The sequence below is a fragment of the Typha angustifolia genome, chromosome 3 (genome assembly GCF_048772165.1).
Source record: "Typha angustifolia cultivar Huaian chromosome 3, ASM4877216v1, whole genome shotgun sequence".
NCBI classification, from domain to species: Eukaryota; Viridiplantae; Streptophyta; class Magnoliopsida; order Poales; family Typhaceae; genus Typha; species Typha angustifolia.
Genome location: NC_133241.1, coordinates 6,416,033 through 6,435,724, shown reverse-complemented (window position 1 = coordinate 6,435,724; position 19,692 = coordinate 6,416,033). Strand labels below are relative to the sequence as shown.

Genomic DNA, 19,692 nt, shown 5'->3' with positions numbered 1-19,692 from the left:
TATAAAAAAAAGAGAAAAAATCCACTCAGACTCCCAACTATACCTTATTTTCTTTCACATAAACATTCAAAAAAATTTGTGTATATACTATATACTATTGAAAACCTCTCAACCTACTGATGCCATTAAAGAAAAATATGAAAAGACAAAAATACCCCTGCATAAGAGTATATTAATATATCTCTTCCTTTCTTTCCTAAAAGAAATAAAAAATTAAGGACATGTACTATAATTTATAGAAGTAAAGGATAATTCTACTTGAACCTAGAACTATTGTGAAAATATATGCATAACTATCTTTTAGCATTCATTGACCCTCTAAACTATTGTGGCCGTTAATGTAAAAGGTGAAAGACATAAATGCCCCTCTGAGTACAGGATAAAAAGATTATATTAACATTTCTCTTTCTTTTTTACCTCCAAAAATAGAGGTATAAAACTCATAAATCTGCTCACGCGTATACTGGGAGATCCGAGAGGCTTCTAATAGTTTAAAGGATCTCATATATATCCACACACACACAAAAAAAAAATAGAGTGTATGTGCAAAAAATATCCTATAGATTAGATAGTCTAAGTGGAATATCCCTAAAAGAAATTGATGATAATAATATAATTTCCATTTGTAAATCTGATCAGCAAAGAACAGCACAATTTCACTGGAGCACAGTTACTGAAATGGCTATCAAAATCTTTTAGCTCTCATACTATGAGAAATGTACCTATAAGTTTACAGAATTTGATGGGGGTAATCACCATCCTTCATTGGTAAAAGAACACAAGCCAATTCCACTTCCTTAAGCATTTTACATGCTTGAGGATAATCTGTGCTAAATCTCCCACCTCGTGGTAAAAAAACAATTCACCTCGGAATAATAAAAAAAAAAGTGGCAGCAAATCTTTTAATGGTATTAGCTTCCATCGGTAGCATCCGATGCTTCAGCAGCCTTTTTCTCCCTCTGCTTTTCCCTTCGCTTCTTGTTTCTCAATGCAGTTTTGCTCATTTCTCTTCAGTACAAGTAAAACAAAATAGTCAGTAGACCTTAAGACTCTTACAGCTTTATATAGGTTTAAAATTCACATATTAAAAGAATAAGAGAAAAGCAAATGTATAAGGAACTTACTGTGAAGGAGCCACTCCCCCAAACAACTGTAAATTGCAGAATTGTAAGTACCAGAGAAGAAAACATTAAATTTCTAAAATGACTGATCAAGGAAACAAAATACTATTTTGCAGTTTAAGTGTACAATTCAATGCAGTTTAGCAGTTTAGCACTGATCGATGAGATAAGAACAGCAGTGGAGCTAGAAGTTAAATGAAAGCTTCAATGGAATAAAGGGTCTACCTATTAGGAGAAAAGGACAAAATTGATTGTAATACTCTTATATTGGAGAATGACGTCAAAATTGAAAATTCGCACCAAATCAGTATGGCCAAAATTTGTTATTGTTCTTGCTATGTCAAACTAATATTAGCAAATGAATAGAGGGCTGGGAAGGCATCTAACAGTGAGCATAAGTGAGACACTTTTTGTAGAATTGTGATGAAACAAATTCTAAAATAATCAAGAGTAAATTGACAGCTTTGGTGTGGTCTAAGCCAGGTATTTAAAACTAATGCTGAACTTTCAAAACATGATTGTAAGTGGAGCCTTACAAAGTGTCTGTGACAGCTAAGACTACAGACAGTTTGTTCTGGGTTGGATTGGGCAAATCCCATGCCGAACATGAAACGTGCAGCACCCTCTATTTAGACTCCAATTGAGCACTGCAGAGTTTAGTCAGGCTGGTCCATTAGGTTCGGATCCATCATTATGAAATCGACCCTATAGACTGCCTACCATAGATGGTGATGGTGGGTAAAAACCCAACATGTGCATTATATAGTCCTTCTACGGATCTCACATTGGCTACATATGTGGGCTGCTATGTATAATGTGCTCACATATGGGTCACTTATAGGTTCCATATGCATGGCCACCTAACATCAGACATTCTCTAGGGTTAAGCTAAGATGGACCGGATCCAGTTCCCTTTTGATCCACCAATCTGAATTAGACCCTAGCTAGCCTAACAGGGGAACATCTTTCCTTAAGGAAAAAAAAAAAAAGCAAACAAAATATCAGAATGATTATATCAAATTTTAAAGATTCTATTTGTGTCAAAATAATTTACAAGTACAAAATTCATTTGCATCTTACCGTTCATGGAGATTATCTACTAAATAAAATAATGGGCCATGTCAAATTAAATTATTGAATGAACAAATCAGCAAAATGAGTTTTCCTATAAAATAGTTAGTCTCCCCCAGAATCTGCTAAAGTTATGCCCTAGTTAAGCTAATCGGGGTAACATCTTTCAATTAGAAAATGTAAACCAAGTATCAGAAGGATTATATTTACAGTTTCAAAGGTTGTTCTTTTTGTGTTAAATGGACCAAATCAAATCAAATTATTATAAGAACATACTAAATTATCCTAATAAGGAAGTCAAGCGAAAATTCTTAGCCTCGTTAATCTGAGAAGTCCATTTATTCTGTAGATTGCTTCAGTGTAATCTTAACTACCTACAAGTTAAAGGTTGTGATGCCTTGCCAGCAATTCATTCATGAATAATGACTAGGAAATCCCACGCATATCAGAAAAAGTACTTTTTTGTAATTTATTAACAAGCAGGATTTCTTCACATCAGCTGTTTATTTTATTTTCAAGCAGCAAAAATTAATAGATCAGTAAAGTTTGAATAACCAAATTCTCATTATCTTCAAGATTAATACTGACCTCTTCCTGAACAGAAGCAGTATTTTTTGCATGAGGTGGGCGATATGCAGCAGGTTTTGGTGCAGTATTTGTAGTTGTCTTAGTTGATGTGGATGACTTTGGATCTTGTGCTGAAACAATACCTGACACTCATGAGCAAACATCAACTAATCGAAAGAAACTGATGCAGGAAAGGAAATAACCTTGTTTCTTTTCTTCAATCTTTAAAGTGTTGACTGACTTGATCAGATCAGCGATATCACCAAATCTTTCAGGTGCTTCTGGCTTCCAGTCAACCTGCATGAGTAACAGCAGCAACCACAAATTTGTATGTTGGTGGTCAAAATAGTAGGAGAAAAACAAATTAAAGGAGTACAACAAAGGAATATGCTATGCTACAAAGGTACCTGATACAGTTTACTGAACATCCTCTTAAATAACAGAGACCCGTCGTGATGGAATATTTTTATCCTTTAAAAAAAGGTGGATTGTGTTAAGCATAAAATTTAACTCATAATTGAGAATGTACTGAAGGGGGAATACCCATTATCTATTTGTAGCCTTGGTGCTGTTGTGGCAGTCATGAAATAACGTCCATCAGGAGACCATTCACTTGTGACAGAACATTCAGCCTTTGTTGTTCCAAGCAACTTCTTTTCTGAAAAATCCCAAAAGGCCTGGATAGAAGAAAGAAAAGTAAGTCACATGCAAGAAAACAGGATAAAAGTCATTTAACCGAAGAAAAAGTTAGATCACAAACGGAGTATAGAAGAATAATGAAAATTCTTTCTATTTTATTGCCAAAATAATGACTGGTTTGCATTTATAGTAATATGTAATGTGGGAACCTTATTATTACATTTGACAGAAATATATGGGAGAAAACAACTTATCATTGGACTTGCAACTGTAAAGCCCGTATTGATCATTTAGGATATGTATGACAATATATGAGCATGACTTAAAAAAACTAGCATAACACAATTGTCCCCTCCAGAGCCAGATTGCTTGGTTTGTGCAAACAGTAAAAAGATAATAAAATATTCCAATATATTTGTTTCCCAGGGAGCAGCTTAACCATAAGCATAAATATTGCAATTCTGCTAACACTAAGAAAGTGCTTCTAGACTCTATTGATATACTTGCGGTTCTCCGTTATTTCCCTCCAAAGCTGCTATGTCTATGGCAAACTAAATTTCATGGATTGGGACGGAGAGACATGTTATGATCCTGTCGGCACGAGGCATGCCAGAAAAGAGAAGGACAGGTGTCAGGGGCAACGAAGATGATGAAGCAAGGGCATTTGAGGGAGTCAAAATAGGGGGAAAGAATTGGGAAAGAAGTCCCTGAGAGAAACTGTATGACGTTAAGTGCAGTAGCAATACCATGCTAAAAAACTGTCAACTTAAACATATATTAGATTATTAGCAAATGCCAAACACTGAAAGTTCTTTAGGCATCCAAAGGTGTAACAATAAGGAGACATGTAAGGAGTAAAATAGTAAATACTTGAAATTGTTCATTAGCATCAAATGGACAAATAGCTTGATGAACTAAGATTAGATATTCTGTCATACTTAAGTCCTCAATAGTATCATGGCTACAAACTTAACAGTGAGAAGTTCCTATGAGACATTTAAGACAATATTCCTCTAGTGCCAAAATTAAAGGCAAACATTTGGGAAGCCATCAACTTTACCATATTGCCAGGCAAATTACCAAATCCTGCCAAACATATTACTGTTTAATAAAAGAATCAAGGAAACAAATATAGATGGGTAAATGAATGCATTTTAGAAATGACGTAGTTTAGTAGATCCTAACCCGCCCTTAAAGAATATCTATACCGAAATTGCCTCCTCACATTTGGTAAACACAACAATCACATGATTGATTCTCAAAATAAGTTTACGATAAAGGATACATCTCCCCTTTGGATTCCATCTTATTGTATTGTAAGGACCTTGGCCAAGTTCAAGCAGAGGATTGCATTTCTTGTCATATACAGTTGCTTTTGCAGGCATGTCTAACAAAAGTCAAGGAAGAGTGATAGAAGATATGCATAGAACATTATAAAGTTCAAGGTGTCTGAACATAAAAAAAGCATAGGAGAAATGGAAATTTTGAGAAGGATACATCCATAAACAACAGCAAATTCCAAACCCGAGAAAGACCATTGAACATCATGCACAGGTCCCTCTTTTCCTGTCAATTATTCTTATGGTTAACAACCTGCTGGAATAATTACGTTCTATAACTAGAGAGAAACTTACTGAGAGGAACCGCTCCTTCATGGCTTCCATCAGTCGTCAAGTAGTTTAACTTAGTTTCACCATAATAACTCTGGTTAGTTTTGTCCACATCAGACTGAGCAATGATAAGAAGTCCTGTTGAGCCATTGTTCCAGTGCAATTGGACAGCGGAACAACGGAAAAAACTTCTTCTAGAAACGGGCTGACTCTGTGCATCCTTGTTACAAGAAAAGATTTGAACACTAGCTGGAATACCCTGAGGGAGAGGAAACCAAGACTGTTACAGGAGGTACTTTATTTTAGGAAAATAAACCAGATTGACTAAACTACTAAACCTTAGATTCTGGAACAAATGCTGAAATGTGGGACCCAGGAGACTTGGAAAGCTCCATTGCAGCTACACTAGGTATTCTCAACCTATAGATAATTCCTTTAGAAAAATCTTTCGAATCGAAAAATTGTATCTCATTTGTTGCCATCCGGCAGGCAATAGATTCATCAGAGCAAAATTGAACCGACGGCCTGAGGATTAATCCAACCAAGCAATCAGTCAGAGAACATTTTGAAAATCATATTACCCAATAATCAGTGGCATTTTTAGGTGCTATGACGGACCATGTTGTCTTAGACATATTCTTCTGGAACAGTTGAAAAACAGGAGCAGCGGTTTCAACATCCCAGATAGTAACATTTTTTTCCTGCGGTGTAGAGGATTTCTGGAATGTCTGGAGATATGTCCCGCGTGGAGATAAAACAGCAGAAAGAACAGAGGGGATCTCAAAGGATTTTATCTCCGCAAAGCTACTGCTATCATAAATAGTGATAACAGAGGTGCTTTTGATCACCAAAATCTTAGATCCATCTTCACTGAATTTTGCAACAGTGCAGGGAACTCTCTCAAGCTTGAGATCTGGCTGGTCATTGTTGAATGGGGGACCTCTCCAAATGGAGAATCCTTCAGGCTCTCGAACTGATAACAGCACAAAAATGGAAAAATAAAATGTGGAAGGAGGAAAAGATTAAATAAAGTGAAGAAAGCACAAAGAAAATAACCTAAAATCACCAATGATGGTGATCCTTGTGCAGATGTCATAAGGCCTAAGAGATAACCCCCAAAGAGATCAGAGAAGATAGCAAAGCAGCTTTGAGATGCCCTAGCTTATCTATCCAAAGTTCATTCAAAACTCCCTCCCTGTTCAATTACACCTGAAGTGTCAATGCTGATGAGAGGATAAGAATGACCAAGAACATCTTATCAAGATTCACAAAAACAAAACGTATAAATAGAAAACTAAAAATATGATAAAACGTTTTCTTGTTAGGTTGGATCAATTGATTTCACCTTTCTGAATTGTGAATTTTCTCCTATTATTTCTATTAAAATAATTATATCATTAGATCAAATGCCTGCCCCATCAATCTTCCAAGATGACTTCTTCCATATTCATCCAAGGATAAATCAAGTAGGCAGAAAACGCACAAGAACAAATACTGCATCATAATAAAATAATACAAGTTAAAAGAATTAAAGAAAAAACATTTAGGTGGTGTTTGTTTCCTTGTATTTAAAGAGGCATGTGTATTAGGATATGCATGTATTTCCAAATTTGATATCTATGTGAGCACCTCTTTGAAATCCTTTATTTACCTGTGTTTCCCTCTAAATTTGATAATCGCCTTATAAGTACCCCTCAAATTTACATATATTGAAAAACATACATGTAAACAAGATACGAGTAGATTCTCATAAGATCTAAAAAATGCTAAAAAATGGTGCATTTGCTTTTCTAAAAAATGCTACACCTATAGGAGTTCTGTTCTACAGGAATGAGAGGTGAAAATTAGATACATATAGCAGCAACATGGTACATGATCAAAGCATTTATATTCCACATTTAAGAGAGAAAAGATTTTTAGCTTTTCTTGAAGAATAGTAAAAGAAATTTAGTATTTTTATAGCAAAGAAGTAGAAAAGTAGCCTAATAAAAGAAAAGGAAAAAGAATTTTATTTTCATTTGGCTAGCATGATAAGGAAGACTAGGTGGTGTAGCATATACTTCAACATAGTCACACAAATGTGGGCAGCAAATTTTCCAAGTTAGCCATCATCTGAACAATGTTCAGACTCAATAGTCGATAAATTCCATCTCAAAGTATAATCCCAAAAACATGCACATCATTTCCAATCCGGGAAAAAATAGAAGGATATAATCCTATATTATTGATTATTCGACTACAAGATATAAAAATTTGTGAACTATCTGTTCAGTAACTATCTCCCAACGATAAATTAAAAAAGAAAACATTGGACAAACCATCCGCTTACCATCATTCTCATTCTAACTTCCATAATTATAAACAAAATGGAAAAAATAAACAAAGAAGAGCTAATAACAAGATCGCCATCTTACTAAGAGGACAAATTTTGAATGCCAAGTATGGCCATTACCAAATTGTCAAAAAGATTCCAACTTTTTTCTTCCTTTCTGCAAGTAATGAAATTCGAGAAAGGAAGAAACAAAGAACCAAAGCGGGAAGGCAGAGGAGAAAGATACCGTTTTCTTTATGCTCGCCGATCTTCTTCCTGGTATCCGCCGCCGATTCCACCAATTGCTCTGAGAGAGAGAGAGAGAGGTGGTGATCGAATTAGGGCGTCGAATTACGTTGCCCGAACCCGCCTATGCGACCCGCTTACCCGACCCGTTATGGACTCGGCTTGGCTTTAAGCACAACCAATATCATTCTTAATTTCTTATTCCTAAAGACTTTCACCCTATAAGCTTCTATAACACAGCCAGAATTCTTAATTGTCTTTCTTAGGATAAAATCAACCATTAATAATGTTGTCCGTATAATAATATCTTATATGTTATCAACCAAATCTCATTGCTCTATCTGAAGATTTCATACTCATTCGAATTTGTGATGAATTATTTCACGTAGTTAATCAATCAATCTCAGTGATCTTCAAGATCGGATATTCTATCTGAGTGACTCTCAAGACATCAATTTACTCGGAGAAAGAAAGCAACAATAATCGGTCAAAAATCCTCCTCGATAGATTTCATTTCTCTGGTATCTCCTGATCGCCGATAATATTCTAAATAAATTTTTTTAAAGATTTTAAATATTTTTCATCAATCTTAACCTTTGGCATTGGGTTATTTGGTTTATATAGGTGTAGAGAAAAAAATTTAAAAACTAACTTATGTCGAACAAGAACTCAATCTCCTTGGAATCTGATGTTTAAACGCCGCAATGTCCCGTTCGAATACCTAAGTTGTATTTCTAATGTTAGTGAGCTTTTTCTTGTCCTACTAATTTGTACAAATATTATTAGAAAAGTTTAGATTTTATAATAACTCTTTATGTAAGGATATTTAAAGGTTAAATAAAAGGGGAAAAAAATTAAAGATATGAGTATATGTGTGTCTGTACACCCTATATTTGGATATTTTATAAATTACACCCTATATTTTATTTATTTTATGATTCACACTCTATTTTTGACGAATTTATAACTTAATCTCTCTTTTTTTTTCTATAATTCTCGTTTAACACCATAACATTATTTTGACTAATTAATATTAACCAAATTATTAAAGTACCATCACCACTATTTTTTCTCCTTTTTGCTCCTCCTCTAAAAAAAGATACGAGTAATTTAGATATTTATAAATTATTTTATATATTATAATCGAATATTCTATATTGCGGGTACTATTTAAATTAACAAAGTATGTTAAATACAAATTATAAAGAAAAAGTAAGGATTAGATTATAAAAACCTTAAAAGACGATGTGTGAATCACAAAATAGATTAAATATAGGGTGTGATTCGTAAATTTTCCTTAATATTTGGATGCACATATATTTTTTTAAAAAAAATTATTTATAACTATCCAACCTTTTGGAAGAAGCATACAAATAATTAAAGAATTCTTTAAAGTTATATATATATATATATACGTAAAAAAAAACCTTAAAAAATATCATTGATTAAGTAAGAGAGAGAGGAATAAATAAATAAATAAAATAAATGATAGATTGCTACTTGCGTGTGGAGGTGGGAGATGTGACCAAAGGAACGCGTGGACCCCACCCAAGTCCTAACCTTGGGTCCCACCGAGTTAATTTTTTTCTTATTGGGTAAGACCGAGTTAAATTATTTGTGCTACTACTTCTTTGTCCCACGTCATCACCTGGCAGAGAGTAAATTAAAAAACTAATGGTCATTAATAACAATAATAACCTAGGAATTATACTTAATAACCCTCCTGTGGAAAATTAGTTAAATTATTTGTCTAATTATAATATTGTATCTTTTATTTTCTTTTTTTGTGTTACATATATATATATATATATATATATATATATATATATATATATATGTATATGAATTAAAACCTTATTCTCTTATGCTTATACTTATATGACTTAAAGTTATTTTTATTTATACTTTTTACTCTTAAATAAATAAATTTTTAATTTTTGATTATTAACTTAATAAATATCCTCCATGAAATATATATGAAGAAAAAGGTTACTGCTCCTTTCTCTATTTGGTAGTGTAATATGTGATTATTCTTGTAGGGTTTTAAAGATAATTTCTATTGAAAATTATTAAATATAGTAATTGCCATGACATTCTTTAAAATATTAAAATTGCCACCGAAATTATTCCTAATAGATTATTATTAAAATTAACAAATATATATAAATAATTAAAATAACTTTTTTTCTTTTTTATCTCACATAAAAGAAGATATTATTTTGTTGTACTATATGGAATTGATTATAATATTAAATACCTTTTAATTTTTTTTTAATCTAAGTTGTGTTTTAATCATAATTAATTAAATTTAACTAACGGAATTATATTTTTGAAAGAGCTCAACGATTTCGGTGGCAATTATAATATTTTAAAAGTTTCGGTGACAATTACGTAAAAATAAATATTAAAAAGAATTAAATTTTACTTTCTGAAACATTTAGTCAAATACTACATCTATATCACAAAGATGGAGTCAAATTGCACATCTAGCAGCAGGAAGCATCCTTTGTCTTTGTCAGTGTAACTCAATCCAAATCCAAAGACAATATAAAGTAGTAGCAAGTAACATTTGCTACGCCAGATAGCATCATCTATTCATTTCTCAGGGCCCATTCCATGGTTGGATATTAGCTGTTAAACTCCATGAATTAAAGCTTATTCCACCAAGCTATCTATTGCCAACACCAATGGCTTCTTCTATAAAAGCCTGCTTCCATGTTCCATTACATTATTCTTAAAACCTCCAAACTCTCTCTCTCTCTCTCTTTCTCTCTCGCTCTATCGATGGATCTCTCGGGATTCGTATCCATCTAGTCAGGGTAAGTTCTCTGATGACTATGATTTTCTATGTTATAAATTAAAATACTAACTTGAAACATAACTTATATATGCAACATTTTTATATATATATGTAGCATTCTGAGGTACATTGTGAGAGACTCTAATTACCAAGCTTGGCTAAGCAATCAATCACTTTACTTTTGTTTAAGGGCAATAAGATGTGTACCATGATACTTCTTCAGTTTGATTGTTATTTCTTCACAAATTTATATAGATCAATGAAGAAAGACAAGGTCCTTCACAAATAAAATCAAACTAAATATCTGTTTAGTATAAGAATCAAATACACAATACAACTGATCAGAAGAAAAAAGAATTTCTTATGAACTGTGGTATTAAATGCAGCATTGTAGTTCATCAGAAATGACTATTTTATCTTGGACTTAAAACTTGTTGCTAAAATGCTAACAGAGAAGATCTAGTTTGGATTAATTGATGATGATGATGATAGCGGGGTTCCTCGATCATAAACGAAGAAACCATGAAAGTTGCTTTGATAGCAGCATCAATTCCAGCACCACCAGTTATGGCAGTGTGAGAGCCAAGAAGCTGAGGACTGATGCAGAAGGCTCAACAAGTACTAAGGTTTGATTTAATGTTCCTTTCTCTACAAGCTTATTATATAGGCATGATCACTGATAAACAGTGTAATGTTGTTGTGACTAACAAGAAGGAGAAGAAGGACAAGATTGGAGAGAGGATTGCTGCACTGCAACAATTAGTCTCTCCTTTTGGAAAGGTTGGTAGCCTTTGATCAGTTAGTTGACTATCAGAAAGATAAAATAAAATAATTGATCTCCTTTGAATGATTCATAACAACTTTGTTTTATTTATGCAGTCAGATACAGCTTCAGTTCTCCAGGAAGCCTCTGGATACATTAAATTCCTCCATGATCAACTAAAGGTTCTAAGACCATACTACTAGTCTCATTTATTCTTCTAGACCCAAAAAAGCTCAAGTTGCTATCTAATAGACTGTGGCATTCGCAGGTGTTGAGTGCTCCATATATGCGAACGACGATCGACAGTAAAGCGGAGGTAAGATTCTTTTAATTCTATTCCCCTTCTCAGTTTGAAGTCTCACAATATATTATAAATAGTTGGTGGATTTAAGCAGACAGAATAATTTTCAATATCTGATTGTGTGCTTCAGGAGGCTGAGTACTATAGTTTGCGAAATCGCGGTCTCTGTCTCATGCCAATAGACACAACATTTGGAATTGCTCAAAGCAATGGTGCTGATTTATGGACACCAGTTGATTCAAGCAGGAACCCATGATCTTTATCTCCAAGATCACAACCTATGCATCAGTAGAGAAGAAGAGAATCAATGTGGATCATGTCAAAAATTTGCAGACACATCCATTATTCAGTCCTAACTTGAAGTCATATTCTTTCCTAACATAGAGATTTCATTCAAATCCAACATGTAACAGCCTTAGTCACCTGAAATTATTATACATCTATCATGTGTGTCTTCCCTCCTATGTATATATGTCCTTCATATGCCTATCTAATGAGCTATGTCTTAAAGTCTACAAACATTCATCTGGTGCCAATGTTTACCAAGTACTAAATTATTATGTTTGTCATGAACTACAACATTTTTCTTTTGATATAAATTACCATAACAATTTAGCTATAGTTACATAAAATCATAGGAAGAGAAGAAACTCTTCTTGCTAGGTTGGAAATTGCAAAGCATCATGTTTGTAAAGACAACATGAGTAACAGTACTGCTGACATAATTTCTCATTCAGAACAATGAACTGAAATGGATATAAAACAAGTAATGAGATAACTTAAAAAGAGTGTAAACTTGATCCAAATATGTAAAGATAATATGCAGAAGCTTCTGAGTAGAAAATGATAAGGCTTGGCGAGATCAAGCTAGTAGATAACAAAACAACAATATATATCGTATCTTTAATGCTCGAAATTATATAATGCAACCGATTGCTCGAAAAGAAGATTGTTTGCAGCCATCCGACGCATAAATTTCCTGCAGTGGGGTACTTGGCAGTTCATGAGTGGATCAAATCAAGAAAAAAGGATAAATTTGTGCACTTGGAGCATTAGATGATCTGGTGCCATTAGTTTCAAGCAACTTGGCAATTGGCATTTTGGCACCACAAACTTCTAGTTTGCCAAACTAAACCTCTCATCCATGGCAAACAAGGACCACATTACCACAACTCCATAGTGCACATAAGCAATCAAAATCCCATAAATTTTGTAATAAATGCACCAAATGCCAAGCCAATAGCTTGACACAATAGACTTCCACACCCATTAAATCATCAAATAAATCAGGAGGAAGAAATTGTAAGTGTTTGTGGGGTGGCCAATTGAGCATATACTTTTCCACTATTTCTTTAAGATAATTTGGAAGCCCTTGTTGTAATTTCTAGCTTTCCTTACAAGTTCTTATGCTTTATATGCTTTTATTATCACTAATACCTTGACATATTTATCCTTTTCTTTTATTAATTAAAAAGTATAATGAATCAAAGTTAAATGATAATTACTGAAATGAAAATAGAAATACTTAAAATTTTATATATGATACACACACACACAAATTATTCCCATTTTTTCATAGACTATTTTATTTATTTATTTTGACAATTTGACCGTATAGATGAATAAATATTAAATAACCATTTTGACAATCAAGTAAACATTTTATTTAACGGTGTTAATTCACCAATTATTCTAAAACTTAAGCTATTATAGAACGGTGAATTTTTATGTTTCATATTTTAACACTCCACCTCACTTATAAGTTTAAAGACATTTAGGTAAGCCCAGAAAGTGAGTTTGACTTAAACGGATGGATGTTTTATATTTTTAAACAACGACTTAGTAAGATTTAACTTAGGGCTTTTAATTATGTTAACTCACTAATTACTAAAAGCTTAAGCTGTTAAAGAACGTTAGTTATTATATTTTTCATTCTAATAAATAAATAAAGTAACAAGTAATAGAAGAGATATTTAGAAAGTTGTATACAATTGATGAGACAATATGTCACAAAAAATAAATGAGGAGAGTTTACACATAATAATATCTAATAAAATTAGAAAGATTGGTATGTTTTTATAACTTCTTTAATTTTTTTTTTCTCATATGTTGGTTGGCTGGTATTATTAAAATTCAAGCATATACCAAATTATAAACAGCAGTTAAAGTAAAAAATTAATAAAAATAAAACTAAAAATGTTTTTACTTATTACATGCTGCCAAATACCCAAACTGCAAGAAGATTTTGCAAATGAGGCCCTAGGAGAAGGAATAATCGTTCCTATAATGCAACAAACTAACAAAGTTGTTAGACTAGTCCAGCATAAGTTGGTGCTGTAGACTAATAACATTATGGTTAGGGTTAGTGTGTAAAACTCGGTTCACTTAACTTCGAGTCGAGTCTAATTCAAACCTAATTAACCCGGTTGAATCAAGCTTGATTTAAGATTGTAAATAAGACTCAACTAAAGTATAAATTAATATTATATATAAAAATTTAAGTTTTATCAAGCTGAGCCTGAATAAGTCAGCCTGTGAGTCAATTTCAAGCTGAATTCAAGCAACTCAATTATTTTAAAAATAGAATTAGTCACAATGAAGAGGTCACTAAAGTACAAGGATTCTATTGGGCAAGAGGGATGTTGATATTATGAGCACATACTTAGCTTTGCAAAAAGGGGACATAGGTTTACCAAATTGCAAATCAACTCCTCTCTTTTGTTTCCATTAATTAGACTTAGTAGGCCATGAATTAACATTAAAAACGACATTCAGACAAGGTTACAGAAATAAAGCATATACGTATCTAAGAAAGAATATTAAATTTGCTAACAAATGACAGAGGAAATCAATCCTTAGTCCTTAAAATTTGGAGGTTATATATATATATATCTATATATTTGTTCTCTTTGTGCAAAAGAAGCCTCACATGTTGACTTGTTATAATGGTCTTAAAAGGTGATGTTAATGCTAATTGGGGAATCTCATTTCATAATCATAACAAACAAAGGAAAATTTTAAAATAATACCATACATTATTAGTGATTTTATTATCACCACCTAATCCTTAAGCTATGTGTAATGCCGTCCTTATGGTAAAATATGATAAAAATAATAATAGTTGCATTCTCGAGGAGAGATGTTTAAGTTCTTAAATTAAAAAACCGGAGGTATAGATTATGAATAATCGAAAGACAGAGTGTTAATCACAAAATTATTAAAATATAAAAAATTATTTAGAAAAGAAATTCTTAATAAATTAGAAAGATCAAGTTGCTTTCCACCATTCCCAAAAGGCTAAGATCCATACCTCCATAATTTACCATATCTTCTTAATAAATTATTACCATATCTCCCTAATTTATATATATATATATATAAATCATCCAATTCCAAATGAGATTTGAAACCCATACCTCTGCTATGACTAATGTTGGCATGCACATGCATGCATGATGCATGATGCATGTAGTCATGTAGGGCCCCACCATATTATTTAATTTGCAGTTGAGGAGAAGACCCTCCAAGGCCACAACTTTCCCCAAGCACTCTCACAGCCACAAGTTCTAAGGCTTCCCCACTTGCCTCCAATCTCCTCTCTCAATTAAAGCTACCACCAAGATGCAGAGGATCACAGATACGCGAGATCTATCCTCTCCTCCCTCCCCTTCCACACCATTGCGACGGCCCAATCAAATCCCTTCCTCTAGATTTCCCCTCCTCAAGGTATGTCCTCATTCCTTGCTCACCCTTGATCTTATCTGAGCTGTATTGCCTTTTTTACTTGCTTTTGCTCATGTGGGTCATCTTATATTTGCTCAAGTTAGTATAGTTTTAGCTTCTTGCTGAGAAAGGAACCGTTCAAGTGTGTTGTTGGACCACATAGTGTGCATGTTTGAGAGAAAGGAGCAATTTTTAATAGGTTTGCTGATTTGGGGGAGAAAGGTTTAGGTAGAAGAGATTGAGAGATGAAGATCCAGTGTGATGTTTGTGAGAAGGCGCCGGCGAGCGTGATATGCTGCGCTGACGAGGCGGCTCTCTGCGTGAGCTGCGATGTCGAGATCCATGCGGCGAATAAGCTCGCAAGCAAGCACCAGAGGCTTCTCCTGGAGTGCCTCTCCAACAAGCTCCCTCGCTGTGATATTTGCCAGGTAGGTTATATTCCATGACTCAATCGCTTTAGTTTCTTCTTGGTTCTAATTTGACGTTTTCTTTCTGCTTAGTTGTTGTTACTTAATGCCTGCAAAACAAATTGAAAGCTTTGAGGTGCGCCTATAAGATTTTCATATGGATGGGGTTCAGTTAGCATCATTTCTTGCTATGCTTGGCAATGTTTGTTCTAATTTTGTCTCCCCAATTTATTGGTGAAGCTACCAGAATTAAATTCTAGTTGGTCCAAACTCCAAATTATTGATCAGTCCTAACTAAATCATCATGATTAATGAACAAAGATCCATTTGTAATTGAATCATACTATGGAAGAAAGCAACAATCTTCAGATATATGCTCAAGAGATGTGTATGTCTATGAAAAAACAATCTTCACTTATCAATACTTCAAGTGCTGCGGTTAATTGTATGATTTTACTTGCTGTCCTGCATATATAAAATGATACCTTCACATTGATACAAGAGATCTTTCACCAAGTATAGAATAGTTGGTTCAGTTTTGTAGCTTCTTCTATTTGCAAAGGACTATAAGTTATTTCAACTTATACAAGAGATGCTTGTTGACCTGTAGCTCTGGATAATCATGTAAGATGATGTTGACACATGCGGAAATGTTTTGAAGTGTTAGGTATGAAAACTTGACTCGATTCCTTGATAAGCTAGGAAATAAGTACACACTGCACATTATGAGTCCCTCACTCTTTCACTGCCTCATCTCTTCTATTTGCTTGATCTCCCACCTTGTTCCTTTTACTTCTCCTTTCGGCAATTGGCTTCCATCCGTTTTTGCCATCTCACTTCTGCAGTAAAACCCAAAATTTAGCCTGTTGATAGGTTAGTAAAATAGATGAGTTCTGATCTCTTCGTTATTCCTTTATATAACTTGCTGTGTACAAATCATGCAAGATGTGATGCATTGGTGATTTGACAGTTAATATGGTTCCTACCATTTAGTTGGACCCATTAACTTCAGAACTAGTGAATTGTTTCCAAGGGTTTCTCACTTATTTCTGTTGTCAGACATTCTCTATCTTTCATAGCTCAGCTGAATGACAGTAGCTTTATAGTTCTCTCTCTAGTTCCTATAATTTACCTCTCCAGCACCAACTAAAAGTACCCTAGTGATGCACCCAATTGACGAGATGATCTGAAACTGTGTAGATATGCTCATTGGAAATATCAGTGTAATTATATATCATACATTAATGTCATTCCACCCACCCCTATGTCTCTCTGTGGCATAAAGAAAGTGATGATAGTAATATATAAATTGCAAAATAGCGTAAATTTTCTTTAAAGTATGAGAAAAATTGACGTACATAGAATCCTTAGGTATGATATGATACCAATTAAAAAAATATAATAAACATCCTAAGCAATGAGATCTATCACACACTATCTATAATAATATGTACAAACAATGTGTGAAAAGACAATTGTAAATACAACATTTTTTATATGAAAAAACTCTAAACTAAGTAAAAAACTACGGATCCAAATTCAGATAGAAATCAATCATTAAAACTTGTAGCAGTTAACAATAAACTTACAGATAAGCTTACAGAGCACTCAACAATCTTTACGATTCAATCTGTACCAACCTTGCTCAATAGACCTTGCGATACGCTGCTTTCTATAAGTTTTCAAACATCAATTACTCTCGATATTGATCCTTCCATTTCAATAAGCCTCAAGACATAGTTTTTCTAGATCAGATATAGATACGTAGAGTTGAAACAATTCAACACATTTCATCCTAAGCTGAGAAATAGTCTCCAGTGGCCTCCAAAATATGATCTCAAACTGTTGATAGACAGTTTCTCTAGGGTTCGATTAAAACTCATTTTTATATCTCTTAGAGATAAGGTAGAATATTTCTTGAAAGATTCTTCATGGATTCTCTTAGAAATAAAGTAGATTAAAAAATTTCTCTTAGAGATAAAATAAAAAGATTTCCAAACAAATTTCATAAAGTAGCATTTATGAAGATTTTTCGATCTCGTTTGAACGCACTTTGAATGCCTGACTTAAATCTATAGAATCTATAATTTCAAACGACAGCCAAAGTGCGTTCAAACAGTCTTTTATATGTTTTGGTAAATTCAAACGGCAATCAAGGCACGTTCAAACAATAGAGTTAAATGTAGAGTTGTCATTCATGTGCTCTTAAATATTTTTTCATATTACTCCAACCATTATAACATCGTTTGAGCACTTTAATGATGATTTTAAAATCGTTTTGAATACTTTGAATTCAAAATTAATTTTTCACCTTAATATTTTTTATTAAACATCTTATAACTTGTACATTTGCTCATATATAAAATTTAGACATATTATATAAATAAAAGTTATGTTTTGAAACACTATTTGTCAATTACATAAATACAAATAAAAATTTATAAAGTACATGTTAGTCAACACCTTGCAGGACCAACCAAACTAATTAACTACTCGCTTGTTAATGGAAACAGAATTTGATCTCTCTTTATCAGAATAGTTATATCTTATTTCTCATCAGAAAGAAAGTAACCAGCAGCAGAAGAGCAGTACCTTGTTTGATTTGTTATGTAAAATTTCTCTCTGAGCTGAAGCTCATACCAGTATAACATATAGAACAAAATATGACCCTGCATAATAACCACTTGAACAGAAGTTATGAAATAAAGATCAGACTTTGTATATGTCGGGTAAAAGAACTTCAGTTCCTCGAATCACCCATTACATAAAGACAAACTTGGTCTGCTAGATGTATCTAGGGACTATGATGAATAAGATCATAAAGTGAAGTTTCAGAACCCTAAAATTGAACTTTCCACCATAAACAATGGATGATGGTACACATAAAAGAGGGACAAGGTGCTATCTCGAGCCTCTTAGAAGGATAAGGATTGTTTAGTTAATTGAGCATTGCATTTAGTCATTAGCTTGTATGCAAGCTAAACCAAAGTTGAAGTTTCTGATTTCCAACCCTTGTAACAAATTTTGTATACCTTATGCAGTTAAGTACATTGCCAGTTAGTCACAACTATCTTAATTCAGCAATTAATTTTCTTTTCTGCAGCCTGCGAGCATTTCATTCATGGTAGTTTAAGCCCCATTTTTATTTTTCCTCTTTCATATACTTGCCAGGAGAAGGCAGCTTTTATTTTCTGTGTTGAGGATAGAGCCCTTTTCTGCCGTGAGTGCGATGAGCCCATCCATGTCCCTGGAACACTGTCTGGAGATCACCAACGTTATCTAGCTACTGGAATTCGCGTGGGTCTGAGCTCAGCGTGCAATAACGACTCGGAGAAATGCCACACTGAGCCACCTAAGAGCAGCCCACCCCTCCTTGTGCCGAAAATTCCTGCAGCACAACAAGCTCCTCCACCTTTGACGCCCTCATCTTGGGCTGTGGATGACTTCCTGCAGTTGTCAGATTATGAATCTAGCGACAAAGTAAGTGCATTGAATATTTCATCAGTACATCGGAATTCTTCTGTCAAGCAGTTCTCTGTGATTTTGATATGGTTGCTACATTTAGTTTCAGAAGGAGTCTTCTCTTGGCTTTGGAGAATTGGACTGGTTTGCCGACATTGGTCTCTTCCAAGACCAAATGCCAAAGGCAACGCTTACAGCAGCTGAAGTCCCTGAGCTCCGCACCTCACCGTCATTCAGCTCCAACTTCCACAGACCCAGCAAATCCAGCATGCCTTTCAAGAAGCCTAGAATCGAGCTCTCTGATGATGAGGAGTTCTTCGTTGTCCCAGATCTTGGATAAAATTGAAGCTTGCATGTGCTTCTGTTATGACTGTTATCGCCATACTATTATTATCTGTTAAATTGTAAGCTTAGCCCACATACTTAATTTGCGAGGCAGCTATGTTCGGTATCTTGGAATTATGTTGCTTTTAGAGTTTCCTGTGTATCTCTGAAAGCTGTGTCCAAAGAGTTACTCAGCATTTCTAAGTATGTAAGTACATATATATAAATATATAGGATATAAAACCATATATTACTGTGAGATGTATGATCTAATGGTAGTTTCAGTTTCCTGGCAGTAATTTTCACTCTGCTTGATATTAGTGTATGCATAGGTTCCCTAATATGCT

At 33.7% G+C, this 19,692-nt stretch overlaps 3 protein-coding genes across 11 annotated transcripts; 2 read left to right on the top strand and 1 right to left on the bottom strand.

The window, feature by feature from the left end:
• Positions 1-670: 670 nt before the first annotated feature.
• LOC140758152 (uncharacterized) lies at positions 671-7,723 on the bottom strand. 3 transcript variants are annotated; one of them, XM_073094223.1, is made up of 14 exons: positions 7,567-7,723; positions 6,065-6,203; positions 5,627-5,981; positions 5,347-5,533; positions 5,033-5,267; positions 4,896-4,964; positions 4,684-4,785; positions 4,459-4,499; positions 3,303-3,436; positions 3,167-3,230; positions 2,963-3,056; positions 2,781-2,890; positions 1,125-1,150; positions 671-1,008 (listed from the first exon to the last, which is right to left on the bottom strand). In XM_073094223.1, the coding sequence occupies exons 2-14, from the start codon at positions 6,102-6,104 to the stop codon at positions 912-914; spliced, it is 1,554 nt and encodes a 517-aa protein (XP_072950324.1). In that variant the 5' UTR covers positions 6,105-6,203; positions 7,567-7,723; the 3' UTR covers positions 671-911. The 3 variants fall into 3 exon arrangements, with proteins under 3 accessions (XP_072950324.1, XP_072950325.1, XP_072950326.1); XM_073094224.1 differs by having other exon boundaries at positions 6,065-6,217; positions 7,567-7,701; XM_073094225.1 differs by lacking the exon at positions 7,567-7,723 and adding an exon at positions 7,461-7,551.
• A 2,442-nt stretch (positions 7,724-10,165) lies between these two features.
• On the top strand, positions 10,166-11,956 carry LOC140758073 (transcription factor bHLH153-like). Of its 2 annotated transcripts, none has more exons than XM_073094090.1 (6): positions 10,166-10,384; positions 10,818-10,991; positions 11,080-11,145; positions 11,245-11,310; positions 11,397-11,444; positions 11,560-11,956. In XM_073094090.1, the coding sequence occupies exons 2-6, from the start codon at positions 10,842-10,844 to the stop codon at positions 11,683-11,685; spliced, it is 456 nt and encodes a 151-aa protein (XP_072950191.1). In that variant the 5' UTR covers positions 10,166-10,384; positions 10,818-10,841; the 3' UTR covers positions 11,686-11,956. The 2 variants fall into 2 exon arrangements, with proteins under 2 accessions (XP_072950191.1, XP_072950190.1); XM_073094089.1 differs by having other exon boundaries at positions 10,168-10,384; positions 11,077-11,145.
• A 3,047-nt stretch (positions 11,957-15,003) lies between these two features.
• LOC140780088 (B-box zinc finger protein 24-like) lies at positions 15,004-19,604 on the top strand. 6 transcript variants are annotated; one of them, XM_073125416.1, is made up of 4 exons: positions 15,004-15,155; positions 15,375-15,580; positions 18,731-19,039; positions 19,125-19,604. In XM_073125416.1, the coding sequence occupies exons 2-4, from the start codon at positions 15,398-15,400 to the stop codon at positions 19,359-19,361; spliced, it is 729 nt and encodes a 242-aa protein (XP_072981517.1). In that variant the 5' UTR covers positions 15,004-15,155; positions 15,375-15,397; the 3' UTR covers positions 19,362-19,604. The 6 variants fall into 6 exon arrangements, with proteins under 6 accessions (XP_072981517.1, XP_072981515.1, XP_072981519.1 ...); XM_073125414.1 differs by having other exon boundaries at positions 15,006-15,155; positions 15,253-15,580; XM_073125418.1 differs by having other exon boundaries at positions 15,012-15,155; positions 15,381-15,580.
• The last annotated feature ends 88 nt before the right edge of the window (positions 19,605-19,692 follow it).

Coding starts and splice junctions, on each gene's coding strand:
- LOC140758073 (XM_073094089.1), top strand. CDS start 10,842: ATGATGATGATGATAGCGGGGTTCCTCGATCATAAACGAAGAAACCAT. Junction 11,146..11,244: donor TAGTCTCTCCTTTTGGAAAG/GTTGGTAGCCTT, acceptor TTATTTATGCAG/TCAGATACAGCTTCAGTTCT. Junction 11,311..11,396: donor TCCTCCATGATCAACTAAAG/GTTCTAAGACCA, acceptor TGGCATTCGCAG/GTGTTGAGTGCTCCATATAT.
- LOC140780088 (XM_073125416.1), top strand. CDS start 15,398: ATGAAGATCCAGTGTGATGTTTGTGAGAAGGCGCCGGCGAGCGTGATA. Junction 15,581..18,730: donor CTCGCTGTGATATTTGCCAG/GTAGGTTATATT, acceptor TATACTTGCCAG/GAGAAGGCAGCTTTTATTTT. Junction 19,040..19,124: donor ATTATGAATCTAGCGACAAA/GTAAGTGCATTG, acceptor TGCTACATTTAG/TTTCAGAAGGAGTCTTCTCT.
- LOC140758152 (XM_073094223.1), bottom strand. CDS start 6,104: ATGACATCTGCACAAGGATCACCATCATTGGTGATTTTAG. Junction 5,268..5,346: donor CATTTGTTCCAGAATCTAAG/GTTTAGTAGTTT, acceptor CCTCTCCCTCAG/GGTATTCCAGCTAGTGTTCA. Junction 4,786..4,895: donor ATTTGCTGTTGTTTATGGAT/GTATCCTTCTCA, acceptor GACTTTTGTTAG/ACATGCCTGCAAAAGCAACT.